The sequence below is a fragment of the Pieris rapae genome, chromosome 19, assembly GCF_905147795.1.
Source record: "Pieris rapae chromosome 19, ilPieRapa1.1, whole genome shotgun sequence".
Lineage (NCBI taxonomy): Eukaryota > Metazoa > Arthropoda > Insecta > Lepidoptera > Pieridae > Pieris > Pieris rapae.
In genome coordinates, this window is record NC_059527.1 from 1,518,005 (window position 1) to 1,535,079 (window position 17,075).

The 17,075-nt window shown below is 34.7% G+C and overlaps 1 protein-coding gene across 1 annotated transcript in view; it reads right to left on the bottom strand.

Moving 5' to 3' along the window:
* Nucleotides 1-17,075, bottom strand: part of LOC110993512 (elongation of very long chain fatty acids protein 6) — a 37,387-nt gene that overhangs the window by 6,602 nt on the left and 13,710 nt on the right. Inside the window, exon 2 of the mRNA XM_022259799.2 lies at nt 15,707-15,844. Within this exon, the coding sequence (XP_022115491.1) occupies nt 15,707-15,844 (138 nt within the window). The remainder of the gene's footprint in view (nt 1-15,706; nt 15,845-17,075) is intronic.

Below are 17,075 nucleotides of genomic sequence, written 5' to 3' on the forward strand. Positions count from 1 at the left end.
ATTTCTCTTCCCAGGTTTCTAGTGTGCATCCTCTCTTTTTTATTCCCACTGAACCGTTTCAAGTTAGGATCCATTTGCCCACCTGTCATTACAAAACTGGGCATTGTGACCGTCCCATTTACACTTTAACTTTTTAGTGAGTTACCACGTATGTTATTTAATAAGGCATGACACTGTTCTTCACTTGTTTTTAACTTTCGTAAATACCTTTATATTTTTAATATTTATTCCGATTTTAACCTCTACATTTATTTTAATCAACATCTTACATTTCAAGGAAATTCATTGAAAGTCAAGGATTTTATAGTCTGTTTTTAAAGTGTTTATTAAACGAAGGAATTTTTTACTTAAAAATGTTTTATGTTTAAATATGTACATTGAAACCCGAATAGCTAAAACAAAAAGTAAGGTAATTTTCTGTATTTTAAAGCAAGCCGGAATAAAACGACTTTTGTAGATGTCATTGGATGGATGTCATTACTCAGTGGTATATTATCATCTTCATATTTCTTCTGTCTCATACGTTCATTTAAATTTGTGACGACGAGTTAATTTACGAGCTTGAGCCCTCGACATTTGCCACATTCACAATGGAGAGTGTTCAGAGGAGTTGTTCGGAATAATACCTGCAGTTGAATTTATGACAAAATAGAAGAGAAAATTCCACTCGTATCAGCTCGACGTCCATCATTCCACAACTAAGCATTTTATAAGGTAGCTTTTGTCGTGCACCACCAGTATGTGGAACCGCATGTCCACTGCAGTATTTCCCAACCAATTCAACTTAGGGTTATTAAAGAAAAGACCGTACCAATTCTTAAAAGGCCCTACGCACTTGCAAGCCATCTGGCAATGTGTATAGCCCCAAAACGTCTAGGTATTAAAATATATATATATATTAAATTCCCGTTTGTGACACATACGATATATCTTATCAAATAATTAATATCGGAATGGTACTTATAAGGCGGACATCAGGTAACCGGGTAATATATCAATTCCAAAAAGAATAGAAGAATCAAGATAAAAAAATGCTTATAAATCAATTGAACACAAATCGCTTAAGTAATTTAAATGATATTCAAATATGTAACACCTAATTAAAACCCAGTAAATGTTCAAAGCCTTATGAGCCCTTAATTAGTAGTCGTCGGTTAATTAATTAATTTGAGTACATTTTTAGATAAAAACTGTACGAATCTAGGCTGAACATTTTACTCAATAAGTTTCTTACTTTGTAAGCGTGGCCGTGAAGACCAAATATGAAAAGGAATTATGCAAAGGACCAAGGTAAAAGGAGAACAGGGCGCCCCGATAAAAGGTTGATAGAAGATAATGAAACGTTAGCAGGAAGCCAATGGAGAAAGAAAGCCATGGACATATTTTAAACAAAATGGGCCTTTATTATTATTAAGCCTAGCGATCTAAATCGTGATAGTTACGGTCCAAAAGTTCCCAGCAGGCACTTTTAACAAGTATTTTATATATCTTTCATTCAATCTAATCCAGTAATTCTTTTTGACTATTAGCAACATCTTTTTTTTGCTCTGTGACATTATAAAAGTACTGCAAAACTTTTATTATCCAAAAGCAAAGGCACTATTGTAACAATTATATCATTTAAAGCATTCCCCCGAGCGAGCAATCGTTGCAAAAGTTTCCAATTGACTGCACTACATTTCAATGTAACAAGTTATCTTCTTAGTTTTAATTTTGATTTTATATACATAGAAGCCTATGAAGCATGTCATCAGGCAGATCCGTGACCCAGACTAGGCAACAGTATCAAATCTCGGTGTCTCCCGCCGGGCCCGGGCGACAACTACACTGGCAACTAGTTTATTAGTTTGTAAGCGATTATCTAATTCGTCCGAGTTACGCCCGACCAGCATATACTTTTATTTATGACAAAAATACATACATAATATCGAGAATCATTTAATAAAATAAAGTGCAGTAAATATTAAACACATAATATACAGAATATCGCTACTGTAAATTCACTCTGCGAACATACAAATATGTCGATAGTGTCGGAAACAGTATTCAGTAGGCATAACGTTCTGGATAACGGGGATCTGTGTAACAGACTGGTTCTTGCCCTTGGTATCGCAAATAACCTAGGCCTTCGCCGTCGCACATATCCCATAGGTAAAAATAAAACCCAGTTGTTGAAGTACACACTACACCCCTGAAGACTTTCAGTACGGTTTTTCGCGTCTTTTAACGCACACACCTTAATTAAATTTTTATTACTTTACAATTTTTATACACGAGTGGTAAACATGATATTACATTAATTAAGAATGGAGAAACACAAAAATTAATCAATACCAAGTATAGTGCACTGAAATGTCGCTATAAGGTAGTGAGTGTACAAATTGTACCTAAATGAATAAATGACTTGAATTTATTTTGAATGAAACAGAAATAATTTATTTTACCCAAGCTATACAAAACCCGACGAAAGGGGCTTTTAAATTTGTATTTAAAACTAACAAGTTAGGCCTTATGTAATTTCATCTCAGACGACCTTGAACTTTTGAACTATTTCTCAGCTTCACTGTATTGCTTGATGCATTGAATTTTCGTTAACTATAGAACTTTGTGTAGCCTTGAATTATTAATTCTTAAAGCTTTTTATGTAATACGCGGGCAGGAGGCTCATGATGAAATGGGATATCGCCCATGGACACTCACACACGCGCACGCACGTACGTTGCGTCTTTTCTTGAAGGACCCTAAGTCGAATAGGTTCTAAGATACTTCAGTGGACCTGGTCCCACATACACACACAGCAAAAACTGCTTTAAAATCGCTCAGTTGTGGAAGGACGGACGTCGAGGTTATACGGATAGTATTTTGTATTCTGCCTGGACATCCGATAATGAAACTCAGCTGTAGGTTAACACAGAAGAACTCCTCTGAACACTCTCCATGGTAATTGCGGTAGAAGATCAGACTTCATATGTATTGGTTTTATATTTATAACTATAAATATAAAGTTGCATATGCAGTGCAATGCATGTTTATAAATTTGATGAATACATCGGTTTCCCTATGACCGTTACATTGTAATTGGTCGACTGATTCAGTCTTAGTCTTAATCCCCATGGGGACAAGGCATCGTATTCAGTGATTGGACTTCAAATAGGTTGGCTATTATTTGACCTTTATAGCTAACAACCACTATAATATATAGAAACCTTTGTTTAAGTTATATATACACATAGGCCTCTTCCAGTTGCTTCCTTTCTTTTTACTTTATTTCTTCTTGATACATCTTACCTCCTATTCTCTTTTTATCAACTATCTATACCTTGATCTGTCTTGTTCACTTAATCCCAATTTATCTTTAACAGAGCTTACTTCAGTTCGGTAAGTTTTTCGTGGTTCTCAATTGTAGACAATTCAGAGCGGCGATATTATTTTAGATTGAGTTTGGGGTGTTTCAACTGTTTTGAAAATTTTGTTATCTCGTTTCTGAGCTGAAATGGAGCCACTACGTTGGCGTTGGTAATAAGTGATAAGCAAATGACAAACGCCCATTGTTTCGTCTTAATTATACAACTCCTAAGTATTTATTTGCGGGCGCCATTTTGTTTTAAAATGTCGTACGTATATTTCTCGAGTAATATCGACTTCAATAGAAATGAAATTAAAAAAAAGCAGGAAGGACAATTTTGACATATTAAAAGCATAGCTCCTTCATTCGTGCACCGATCTAAATGATCGAGGTATCACATGACTCGTATTTATAATGACAATACTTCTTAGTTCATTTACAGCCGATTCATTTAAATATATTCTTTGTCTAAATACTAACTTTGAACTTCACATGTAACTTCTTAAAATCACGAAGATTTTACGATGTTATAGCAAACACTACTTAAAACTTGGAAACAATTAAAACGGTATTATAAGACGACAGAAAACGTATACATGTTATATAGATAGATTTTCGCTCTAGTAGGTATAGCAAATTAGATTAAAAACTATATATCATATTCATATTGCCAGAAGAAACGCAAGTGTGTAAGTAGCAAGTTGTTTAAAAAAATTTGCTACTGTCTCTACAGTATACATAAGGTAGTCACACACATCGCAAAAACAGATGACATTGTAGTTGGAAGGGCGTAAGCCAGACAGGAAATAGTACATAAGGTTTTACAAAATCACCCTATTAGCAAAATTCTAGAATCACTTAGGTCTCGTAATTTTATTCGTTCATAAGGTCATTAATTTACTCGTTAATTATTTCTTTAAAATAAACCTGAAATATTAATAAATAAAATACATGTACTTGCAGAGTAAATTAGCATAATATACCTTGAAGTAGCGTGTTTACGCACACGCAACTCGCATTATATCGATATTATTATGATTATTTGTCATTAAACGTATAAGGCAAGCAAGACTTAGGGCCTGTTTCACAATGTATGTTTAAAGTGCCAAATAGCTATGCAACACATAAATTATTCGAAAGATAAAAGTTCCAAATAAGATACTTCGAATTTCATGACGTATAGCGCTATCTGACAGTCGTGAAACGCAAAAATACTATTTATCATACCAATAAGTAACAAATAGCTTATTTGGAACTTATCCGGACATTGTGAAACAGGCCCTAAGACTCACTTCAATCTGCGGCTTTTTAATCGCAAATATTAATATTATTGAATTCTTCATAAAGGTTTTCATATATTAATATAGCCCCCTATATTTTCCGGCGAATAAGCAGCCCCGCCCAGACCTTGTCATTAGATGTACACGCATTTTTTTAGGATTAACTCGCGCAACCAGCGCCAATATTTTTTTATTAAAGAATAATGTCACAGAATTATACCAAAACGTAACAATACAAAATTATTACAAATCATACAATCGACACGAGCGCAAATTTTTGTTTCAGCCTCGTACGAGCCGTATGAATTCTAAATTTCACCAACATAACCTTTATGGCTGGAAATCTTCCACAATCCGTTTCACAAAGTATTTTCTTTTGAAAACTAGCGAACTGTGGAATCGACTCCCGGTGGGGTTCTTCCCTGAGAGATACGACCTCCAACTATTCAAAATTCGGGCGTACTCCTCCCTTAAAGGCCGACAACGCACCCACTAAAAATGGGTGACTATGGGCTGAGGCTTTAATTGAGGGTGAATGCAACATTTCGATATTTTGAAATTTAATTTTTATTTATGATTTTTACCTCAAAGAAAATATTATTTCTGTCGCTCCGTTAAGCCTGCGAAACATTTCATAAACTTCTGAGCCTCTGGAAGAAGCTAGATTGTCTTACCAAATGGGCTAAGTACTAGAACTGAATCGACATGTGTTTTGTGCGTGCTGTAGGTCACTTTGTTCTAAGGCAAAGTATATAATATCAGTTCAACCTTTCCCATTGTTCCTGTATTCATTGTTTCCTTCGACGACAATTGCATGCCTTTTACGTCTCATAAACTAAATGTCGGGGCATGTAGTCTATTTATTGTTAACAATTGAATATGCGTTGCTTTATATCGAACAAACAAAAACATTTTCTTATCTAGATAAAATCTAGGCCTTCAATAAAGTCTTGATCTTAACCTTCGAGGCTGACGCAATTTGCCGTCATAAAGAATTCAACGTACGCAGCTGCCCCACTACGGTTCAGTTAGAAAGTGCTCATTATGTAATATTAGAAAAATCGTCGGCTCAGCTGTATATATATTGATTTAAAGTTACGTAATGTTGCTATTCAGACTTTTATACGAGAACCGTTCTTTTTTTAAATAGGATAGGGAGGGATTGCATCCCATCGCCACCCAATTTAGTGGATGCGTTGCCGAACTTTGAGGGAGGAGTATACTCCCATTTTAACAATTGTAAGTCGTATCTCCCCAGGAAAGAGCCCCACCGGGAGACGATGTACCTAGTTAAGCGTAGGTACGATCAATCAGGCTCTAGAAGATATACCACTCCTACAGAATTTATTTTTCATTTATTTAATTGTATTACATTTTCAACATTTACAACTAGTTCGCAAGGCATGGGGCCTTGCGAACTAGTTGTAAATGTAAATTTAGAAATAATTTAATTTCTTCTCAGACGTTCATTGTACTTTACTTGTTGTACCTATATGAATTAATTTATTTTGAATTTGACTTTCACTAAGCCGATTTGTAGGCCGACCCAGAGCACTAGGTTGACAGAGTTCTGGAGGATCTGAAAGCTAATAATTGCCAGGAAGTTGCGCTGGAAGTTTCTCCAGATTTAATATGGATAAAGCCGAGAGTACATTTGTATGTATTAAACAACCCTTCGGTTCATGGCATTATATTTCTGTATCTGTTTCGATCATTTCTTTTTCTAATATGCAAGTAGGTGATCAGCCTTATTCGTGTCTGACAAAGTTGTCAACTTAATACCTCTAATTCATACCGGTTTTCCGTGTTGTTTTCCTTCATCGTACGAGCAAGTGTAAAATACGCACATATACAGAACGTCCATTGGTGCACAGCCGGGGTCGAACCTACGACCGATCAGAGATCACACGCTGTTCACACTGCTCTATAAACCGTAAAATATTTCATCAGGGCAGGACAACCAACATATAAATACTTATTGTAAAAAAGGCTTCAAAGACATAGAGCTTTTGTTTAATCAGTACATTTAAATATTATATATTAAACCAGCGTTATCAAAGTTAGTTAATTAATGTAAAACAAAGGCGAAAGTCTTATCGTATTCAAATCACGTATCCGATATTGCTTATCGATTCCAATATAAAGATTCAAATAGCGATGTCTGGGCCACGCATGGCCTACGTAAACAAGCCCAGAAGTATTTTCGTAAACATCTCTGCGAGGTGTAATTAAAATATGGAAATAGAAGGATAATATTTCGGATAGTGTATCTTTTTAATAACAACAGAACTTTATTTATGATAGAAATCTGGTTGTTAGAAAAATATCTGCAGCTGTTTTATAATTTCTTTTTATAAATACGCACCGATATTATTGTTCAATACAAGATAAATACAATGTTTATAGCTATTTAATAGTTTCAAAAATAAAAATATATAAGTACAATGGATACTTATGCCAGAGAAAGAATATGAAGAGAAAAAGGTATGCGCCACTATCACTTATAATGTGGGTCTAAAAACAACCTTTTTAGGTCATCTTCTTGTGCCTGTCACACGCTGTCGACTTTTTGGGTTGGTATGGCAACCCGGTTTCCTAACGATGTTTTTCTTCACCGTTCAAGCAAATGTCAAATACCGGGGAACCGGGGATCGAACCTACGACCTCACGGGTGAGAGTCGAACGTTGAAGCCACTATGACTAGGCCGTCACTGATTTAATCCTTATAACAGTCTGTATATATTGTTGTCTATGTATATACAAATCGGTTAAGTATGTAATCTACCTTAGGTATCTTTAAATACTTATAATAATAACTTAGTTTTACGAACAGATCAATACTTTTACGCCAGCATTGAAACTCAAACAATTAATTAGTGTCACTTTCATTTATTTAACATCCCTCCAACAATCGAGAATTTACTACGAATATGTATATTTTATAAAGGATTTTCTGTATATATTGCGTAGTTGATACAGTAAATATTTGTAGAGATACATATTTATTTAACACTTATGAATACTTCAACTATAATGGCTACAAAATAAAAGGATTAATGTGACCATTAATTTCAAAACTTATAAACTAAGTTATTATTACAGTATTAGTATTTAAAATATTCAAAGATATTTACAGATATAATAGAGTTTGCTGTGATTTAGAAAGAAAAAAAAAGTTAAGCTGTAAATATGTAACATATACTTCATCGTATATAATATCTGGACCTAATACAGGTGTAACAGTGAAAGGAAAAGTTAAAAGTACCCGCGACGACCATAATTGTCATGAAATTTGTTGAGGCGAGATAGGTAGAGGAACGTAGCAGGTGGAGACTTAGTCTCTGTCTATCCCTTCGGTAAAAAGGTGTGAAGATATAATAAATAAACATTATTGAGAATCGACTAAGCCGTTTAAAATTTTAAGGCAAAAAATTGAATTAACTTTTCATTATATTTATACAGAGATTAATCGTTGCGACAAAAGCAATTAAAGATTAAATATGCGTTAGTTGTAAAATATTTTTTACCAAATTGCTAAATGCAATTTATATGGCTTTGCTAGACGTAATTTATATACCCTATCTATTCTTATATAATACCGCAACCTTCGTATCGCACAATACAAGACCCTAGCCGGAATATCCATCAGATGTTGTTGATTGGTGTTCCCATCTAACTAACGTGGTAGCTTTGATAAATGCCCGACGAGCTTACGGGGAAAGGGAAAAGCAGGGATCGATGCGTTCGATGATGATGAAGATATGATGATTTATCCCTCAACTATTTCTAAAACCGAATGGAGCGGTCTGTGAAGGATATTTGCCGTGTCAAGTATCTTCACAAACTAACAATGAACTTAGAGAGGCGGACGCAACCTCATCGCATGTCGGGAAGCAGGATCTGCTGTTACCGCTTCCCATCTAAGCAGTTTGCTGGTGGTTTTGGGTTTTAGTTGGTATGCACGAGTCCCGCTATACGCAGTCTAGCAGGCAGGGAATGCGCATGGCATTTTTTCAAGTAAAAAAAGCTTAGCTTTGATAATGAAAAACGTTTAGAGAGATTTCAGAACTCATTTATCTTTATATTTGGTTCTTTTAAATCTAATAAATTTAAGCCTGGAAGAAATCACTTTTTAGCGATAAGGCCGCCCGTTGCCTAATAACTTATATTACTTGCTTATTTTTTACTTTTTATATGTGCAATGATGTATATTATAGTACCAAAAATAAGAAACAAGACGGGACTTACTGGTTAGCAGTTAACTATCTACTTGCGGGGGTCGCAAGAAGTTCTACAAGAACTCGGGTTCTTCGTACCTAGGGGATATGTGCGACGGCGAAGGCCAGGGCTTGGGATACCAAGAACCAGTCAGTGGCACAGATATTAACAAAGATCTGCTGCTGCTGTAGCCAACACTATCGACATCTTTATACATGGCAGAGTTTTCACTAGTGATATAGTAAATAATATCTTAATATATATATTTCTTGTGTGCGTGTGTATGTGACTGAACTCCTCCTAAACGACTGGACCGATTTAGACTAAATTTTTTGTGTGTGTTCAAGGGGATCTGGGAATGGTTTAGATTCACAATTTTGTCCGCTGGACAATGTTTTTTTAATTAATTTTCAATTTATTAGTTGTTGTTGATTTTGGAATGTTTTACATTGGATCCGATAGACGGCGCTACCATCGCAGTGTCAAATTTTAAATAATATTCGAATTTTATTTTTAGTCTGTCCCGAAATTTAAGAAAAGTTTTGTTATCATTGTGTTATATCGTGTGTGACCATGTGCTGGATCGTTAGATATTGTCATAACATTTGAATAATAATTTTCATCAAAATGGCTTATTAAAAATTGAAATTTTGAAATTAAAGACGTGTAGACAGGACAACGTCTGTCGGATCCGCTAGTATTTTATAAATACTTGTAAAGGGTAACGCACTTGCGATATGCCTTTTGGTAGAGTCCCTATTGGCGTCACATCAGGTGAGCAGTATGCCCTATTTCATATAAACTAAAGATACATATCCACCATAACATGAGATGACGAACGATCATCTCAAACATTTGCTCTCGACTAAGACAAACACGCGTCATTGCCAACACAGCAATGTCATATATCGAATGCCTACAATTAATCGTATTGAAGGTAACTTTAACTGTAATTGGCATGAGTTCTAGACTAGAACCTATTATATACCTAGCATAATAACAACCTTCGCCTGTCACATCTGTCAGTTAGCGATAAAGTAATAAAAACTGGAACACCGATTTCAGAAAATACCAATAATTTTGAAAGGTTTATTTTATTAGGACTGGAACCAAAACACTCACACACACACCTCACAGTCAGAGTACTAAACTTTATAACTTTAAAATAAAATTTCCCAATCTGGATAGTCCAAACTATACAGATACAAACTCACAAATCACATATAAATTACGCTAGTTAAATTGGATTTCGAATCTATTGAGATCTGATAAGAGGCGGTACCTAGTAAGGTACCTTAAATCTGAGGTGCCAAAAACCTGCGCATAAACACACACACATACTTAATGTGTTATACTTTATATGCGTTATACTATAAGATTACCATTGACTAATTGTTATTTAGTTACCTACAATACAGGAGCTCCCCAGTGACGATATTTGAACTTTTACACAATTTTGTCATAAGGTTTTATTTTATGTTTATTACTTACTGAAACATTCGTCGTATGTATGATATAGGTAGTTAATTAGCTACGACTTATAATTATAATTTTAAATGTGTGTTTATACATATTAGATTTATTTTAGTTATAGTTGCACGTTATTTTTTGTGTTTTTTGTTAATTAATTTTTTTTAATGTTTAATTATGTATATTATGGTAACGAAGTATAAATAAAAAAAACTTTGGCTTTTTTTTCGGAAGCGTTCAAGTATTATGTAGCGTTGGGGGGGAATCCTCTTGTAAGATGCGGGGCGGGGATTGAATAACGCATTATTTAATTGTTAGTTATTGGTATGATATGGGGGGGTTAGGTTAGTTCTAATTTATTTGAAGATTATTAATAAACAATAACGGTAACAATACAAAAAGGACTGATGACAATGGCCTTCGATAAATTGTAGCTAAGTACATTCTCAATTACGTCAGCAATCAAACAAAAAACACCATAACAATATCCGTGAATACATTTGGTAGCTACGATGCCACAGATATACAGACACAACAAATCTATCTTGTGTTACCAATCTGTGAACTCAGCCAGTGAACAAAAAAGTCTAACTCAATAGAAACTTTGTTTATTGTTTGTAGTTTAAATGTGCGCGCATCCAAAAGTTTAGACTTCCACCCAAGGTTTTTTTTTATATATAGAACAGGGGGCAGGACGATGTTAAGTAAGTATTTATTTATTTACTTGGTACCCTTAGACCCAGACTCTCCATTATATCAATATAAATACTTATTTCGTCCGTACCCTCGCAATGTTGCCAGCTCAGCAAATAATTGACAAAACAAAGCAAGTGTTAAGTGAGTGCCTCTTCACCCCTAATACGCCAAGAGCTGAAACGTGCTGAAACTACTGAGTTTAGCCGCGGCCTTGTCTTTCTCGATCTTTTTGTAAGACAAGGTCGGCCACATATAAAACCGACTGTGGTGGATAATTATTTTTTAAACATTTTATGTATAAACGTATAGTAAATGCGGACATACCTAAATAAAAATGTATTTAGCAATAGTGTATCGTTGGCTCCCTTTGTGTGACATCAACGGGTAGTGTTAAAACCATTTCACTGAGGTTTATAATATTGATATCGATCTTTTTTCTTGCAATTATTATTTTCCTATATTATTTATAGTGCAGCATTAAAATGTTATTTTTTTTTTAAATCAGTCCAGTACTTTTCGAACCAAATCGCCACAAACATACTTCCCAGAAAATCTTCCCTCTTTATAATATAAGTATAGAAGTCGCAGCCAACTACCTTTATTAGTCGTTCAATTAACAGCCTAGCCGTTTAACTAACGGCCTGAAAGATATTCAGCCAGTTGATTAAACAGCTAGGTAAATATCTTCGATCGATAACGTTTCATTATTTGCCTAGCCTGTCGACTGCCTGTCTGCCTGTGTGTTAATTTAAATTTACTTCCACTTTCTGCCATTCCCAAACTCGAAACGAAGCTCTTCAAACTGTCAATATGGCGTCGGAATACCAGTTTTGTTGGTGTTTACAAAAAGTTTCATGAAAAACAACAAGTACAATGGAAGAGTGTAGTGACAATAATAATGTAATGTAACAAACAAAATATATAAGCACATTTACGTCTTTTCAAAAACCCGAACAAAAAAAAACTAAATGTATTTACGCAAACATCGAGTAAAAGTCAACACGCAGAACAAATATTTTTTACTTTTTGTAATTACTACGTCAAAGAACAGGTAAATTCCGTATTGAGATATAAAATACTTTAACCACTAAGGTATTCATTATTAATGCAATTAAAAATTTATCATATTCATACAAATCACTTAGCAAGAATTTGCGTATTATACCACGACTTATATTTCGATTCCACATTTGACATTAGCTACTGTCATTGTAAATTAAAATACCACAATATATAATAGTGTAGTGATGTACTTACAAACAATTTTATAAACAATCGCGATTTATATTTATGTAATATTTGTGTGCCAATTAAAGAATAAATTATAGATTAATTGATTATTATAAACAATTGCTCATAATAATTATTTATTAATTAGTAATCGCTGCTTTATTTCATAAAAAGTTAATATTTTTGTTTTTATTATAGTATAGTTTATAATATTTCCGTATCGAGTAATTTCGCAACGTCGATATTTAGTACTTTTCCTACGTTGCAACACTGAAATTGTCAAATCTGGAATGGAATTAAAAGTTTACTATAGTCTATTTATGCCTTTTCCCCAAATGGATAGGCAGAGACAACGGATCTCCACTTGCCGTACCTGACATCTCTCGCTTCATCCCATTTCCATAACATTTACCATGATTGCTCGTTAATTATGGGTACTATTAATTGTCGCTTAATGGATTTGGTCCAGGTGTTGAAGGCCAACTCAACCCAATTACGCGATTAATGCACTTCACTGCATATCAATTCCCTTATATGTGGATTGTTTAGATTTACAATTGATAGTCAGAGATCACTGCAGATATAGCCAAATACGGCATACATACCAAAAAGTTTCAAACATTTAGGAAAGGAAACATCAATAAAAATATTAAAAACATTTAACTAAGCTACCCTAATTCGGTTGTTTTGTGATGGTATGAACGGAAAGTATATCGTTTTTTAGTTCATTTCTTACTAGGGTTGTCTGGAAGATCGCTTATTAGCGATAAGGCCGCCCGTTGCATTCCTTGTATTTTTTATATATTGTGTTGTGTTTCTTTTATTATAAGTATTGCAACGACGTGTGAATCGGTAAATATATATACTTGAGGGTATGTGGTACTCATGATGCAGGGGATTTAGCGCTATGAATATTCCTAATACTCCTTTTAAGTATATTCCGCGATAGCTTAAACCAGTCAAGGATTAAATAGTGGTCGTTGTATTTCAAAGATATTCCGTGCCTGACTTTGACTTTGTCGTTGACAAAGAGAGTTTTCCTTTATCTTACGAGTAAGTTTTTATATGGTTTATGTATACTAAAACCGCTTAATGTGGCCAGGATCGCCTAAGCTTTTAACTGCTCAACGATTTGTCCTTTATCGTTATAAATTAACACAATACCAATATATAGACTGTATGGCGTATATCCAAACTATTCTTTATATACCCAACATCTACAAACATATTCCAAATAAATTTACAATACATGAATGTTGGGTACATTCCATACAACATTTTTACCCAGTTTTGTATCCAACTGTTTGTCTTTGTGGGATATAACAAGTCGGAGGTAACGAGGGACCTTACTTAATTAAGGTCCTTAGAGGTCCTTGGGTAGAATGCCTAGCGAACCCCGAAGGCCCATTTTAAGGGCGTGTGATGGGCTAAGGTGTTTTAGTGGGGGTCTCGCTACTTCTGGTGCGGGTCTGCATAAGTGCATTATCACCTCATTAAAAAAAAAAGAGTTAGAGGTAAATTATATAATGCGGAAATGTTGGAGAGACTGAGGCTGCGTGTGCCAAATAATTACTCTGCGTGGTAAGTGTCTCGAGCGCGTACAAATTTACTCAGACAAACGCCATTTACGCGTGTCTTGCGCACACAGAATATGATTGCATATGAAACGGATATTTTTAGTTGCACACTGGCCGAATTCACGAGAATTGCATCATTTGTAAAAGTTATAAAATATTATTGTTGTTTTTTGGTTTGTTAATTTTAAAATTGTTAAAAGTTTTAGTTTAATATTAATTAGTTTTAGGGCCTGTTTCACAATGTCCGGATAAGTTCCAAATAAGCTATTTGTTACTTATTGGTATGATAAATAGTATTTTTGCGTTTCACGACTGTCAGATAGCGCTATACGTCATGAAATTCGAAGTATCTTATTTGGAACTTTTATCTTTCGAATAATGTATGTGTTGCATAGCTATTTGGCACTTTATCCATACATTGTGAAACAGGCCCTTAGTAATAGGAAATAAATAAATAAATAATTTGTCTCACTCATGGTTGGGTACAATACACCCATTACAATCACAAATCAGTCCGGTATATAGAGCGCTGCAGTCTGTATCTTGTTTATTTCTATATAAAGCAAATAAACAGCTGGTATATATAAATCTTCTGTGTATTCGTAATTAAACTTCCAAAACAGACTGGACAGATTTAAATGAAATTAGTTGTGTGTAGGAGTCGAGAATGATTTAAATTATTATATGTCTGTGGGATCCGCTTGTATTGTATAGGATCCTATCATTCCAAATTTAAAATTAGGCGGGAACCCGAACCCGCGGTAAAAAAGCAAAAAATGACATTAATGTTCATTATAAATATTTCGTCGATTCGTCTCGAATCTCGCTTTTTGCGACCGGTTACAACTAGTAATTATGTCCACTGACCCTGTATTATATAATTTAAGATAAACCAAGCAAGCAGGTTTAATTTTTCTCACTGTATTTAAAATGATATTGTTATAAAAAGCGAGTTTAAACTATTTTCCGTACTTTATTTCCGTGATAAATAAAATATAAATATATTAAACATTACATTATACATTTAATTACATATATTGATTTTAGCAAAGTATGTTTTACTATATAAAAACAAGGCGATTGAGGAAGTTGTGTCAAGCGTGGATCTGGTTAGCGCTGCCCCTTTTGTAGTGCTTTCAAAAACTTAATTTCGAAGTTTAGTAAAATACCCCATGTTACATCCTATAACATGTCATTTAGATTTGTGAAACCAAGATAAGCCAAGTTAGATTTTGTTAGCGTCACATTGCCAGAAGGCTCGCAAGGCTTTTAAGAATTAGTACGCTGTTTTCTTGAATATTTTTTTATAGATTTTTCTTTTTATAATTACGTTACTTAACGTAATGAATGTCACAAGTGATAATACGTGTTTTTGACGTAAGGCGTATTAAACGGGATGTTAATTTATTATAAACACGTTTTAAGCGTTTGGCGTAAACTTGGCGTATTAAGAGAAATCATATTGAACGTGTTCTACTCAAATTTAGCCACAAAAAAGCACTATAGTCTTTAATCCTAATGCCGCAAGAAAAGAAATATCTAGGCGCTCTTTAAGAAAGAAAAATAACTTCATGATCAGTTAGAGTAGAAAGTCATGGCGTTTAATGTACCTACCCATCATTCGCTCTTGTTATTGGGTAAGGATAAAACTGTTTTTTTTTATAGAACAGGGGGCAAACGGCAGGAGGCTCACCTGATGTTAAGTGATACCGCCGCCCATGGACACTCTCAATGCCAAAGGGCTCGCGAGTGCGTTGCCGGCCTTTTAAGAATTTGTACGCTCTTTTCTTGAAGGACCTAAGTCGAATGTTACCTATGACTTAGCGAGGTGGATACGACAGGTTGCAGTAGGCAGGGCTCGAGTCAAGTACAAAAAAAAGGTGACTTACCTCGGTACACAAATCGAGTGGTACAACCCATGATTCTTGAGTACGTGAAAGAACTCTGGAAAGGTCCGGCATGCCCCCATTATGCTGAACAACGCCAGACCGGTGTTCCATACTATTAACGTGCGCCGCAGTTCGAATCTGAAACATTATGTAAAAATATACTTGCAGCTGTTATACCCGCAATATTTTTGCATGCATTCAAAACAACATATTGGCAGAAATTTTTTATCACTATAAAATACCTATGTATTGATATTTTTTATATAAGAAACAAGCTTTGCAATTAGGTATTAATTTAGGTCTAAGTCTCAGATATATGAATCTGTTTCATGATCGTTTGACTAATATTTGATCAGTCTCCTGTGCCTGACGCACTTTCGGCTTTTTAGTCAGACAACCCGGTTCCGGTTCGAGCAAATGTTAAATCACACATACAAAGAAAGTACATTGATGTACCTTCGAACCTACGACCTCAGGGATGGGAGTTTCACGCGGAGACCACTAGGCCAACATTGTTTACATAGACCGCTGCTGTCGAACCAGTATTGTAGCGTAAACTCACAATATGATAAGAAAAACGTGTGCTAACTACATATTTGCATAATCGCCGTCATAGGAGGAAAACACAGAAAATTTCCGTAAAACTAGACCACAGCTTTGACCTCGCCATTATTAACTTTAAAACTATCCAAACGATAGATTTATACCTTATATATCATCTCTACCCGATTAAAGCATTACATATTTCTCAATTGATCTGTACTACGCGAAATATTATATATTTTCTCTTTATAAAAAATATATGTTTATTATGGAACATAAGATCAGACAGGTATCACTTATTCCACGTCATTAAATTTGAACCTGTATGTATACCTACTCATCGGCAAAGAAGACAGAGGGTGTAGGCCGAGAGAAAAAGCTGGCGTAAAAAACTCTCGGTACTCTTTTAAAGACCTACGCCTATACATCAACTCTCCATCAGTCCTATGTGTATTTTGTATTTATAGTAGTAGAGGCGTAGTCAAACTTGTTCCGGTGTCTTATTTATATTAATAACCTATACGCCTACCATTAGGTACCAGCAGGAGGCAAAGGTGGCCTTGCAAAAGCCTCTTTTGGGCGCAGGACCCAATAGAGGCTTTTTATCGTCGTAAGGCTTAAGCTACTTATGTTCATATCTATTTAAATTCCGAATATTTTTATTAAATATATATTTAAAACATATTCTTTAGAATCTTGACATAAGCGCGTATATGTAATAGCATATAAAACAAGATTCCGTGAAGACACTTGCCCGTGCGCATGTGGCACATCTTCATTTAATTTTGAAGTGATACACTTTATGTAAAATCAAAAGTGAATATAA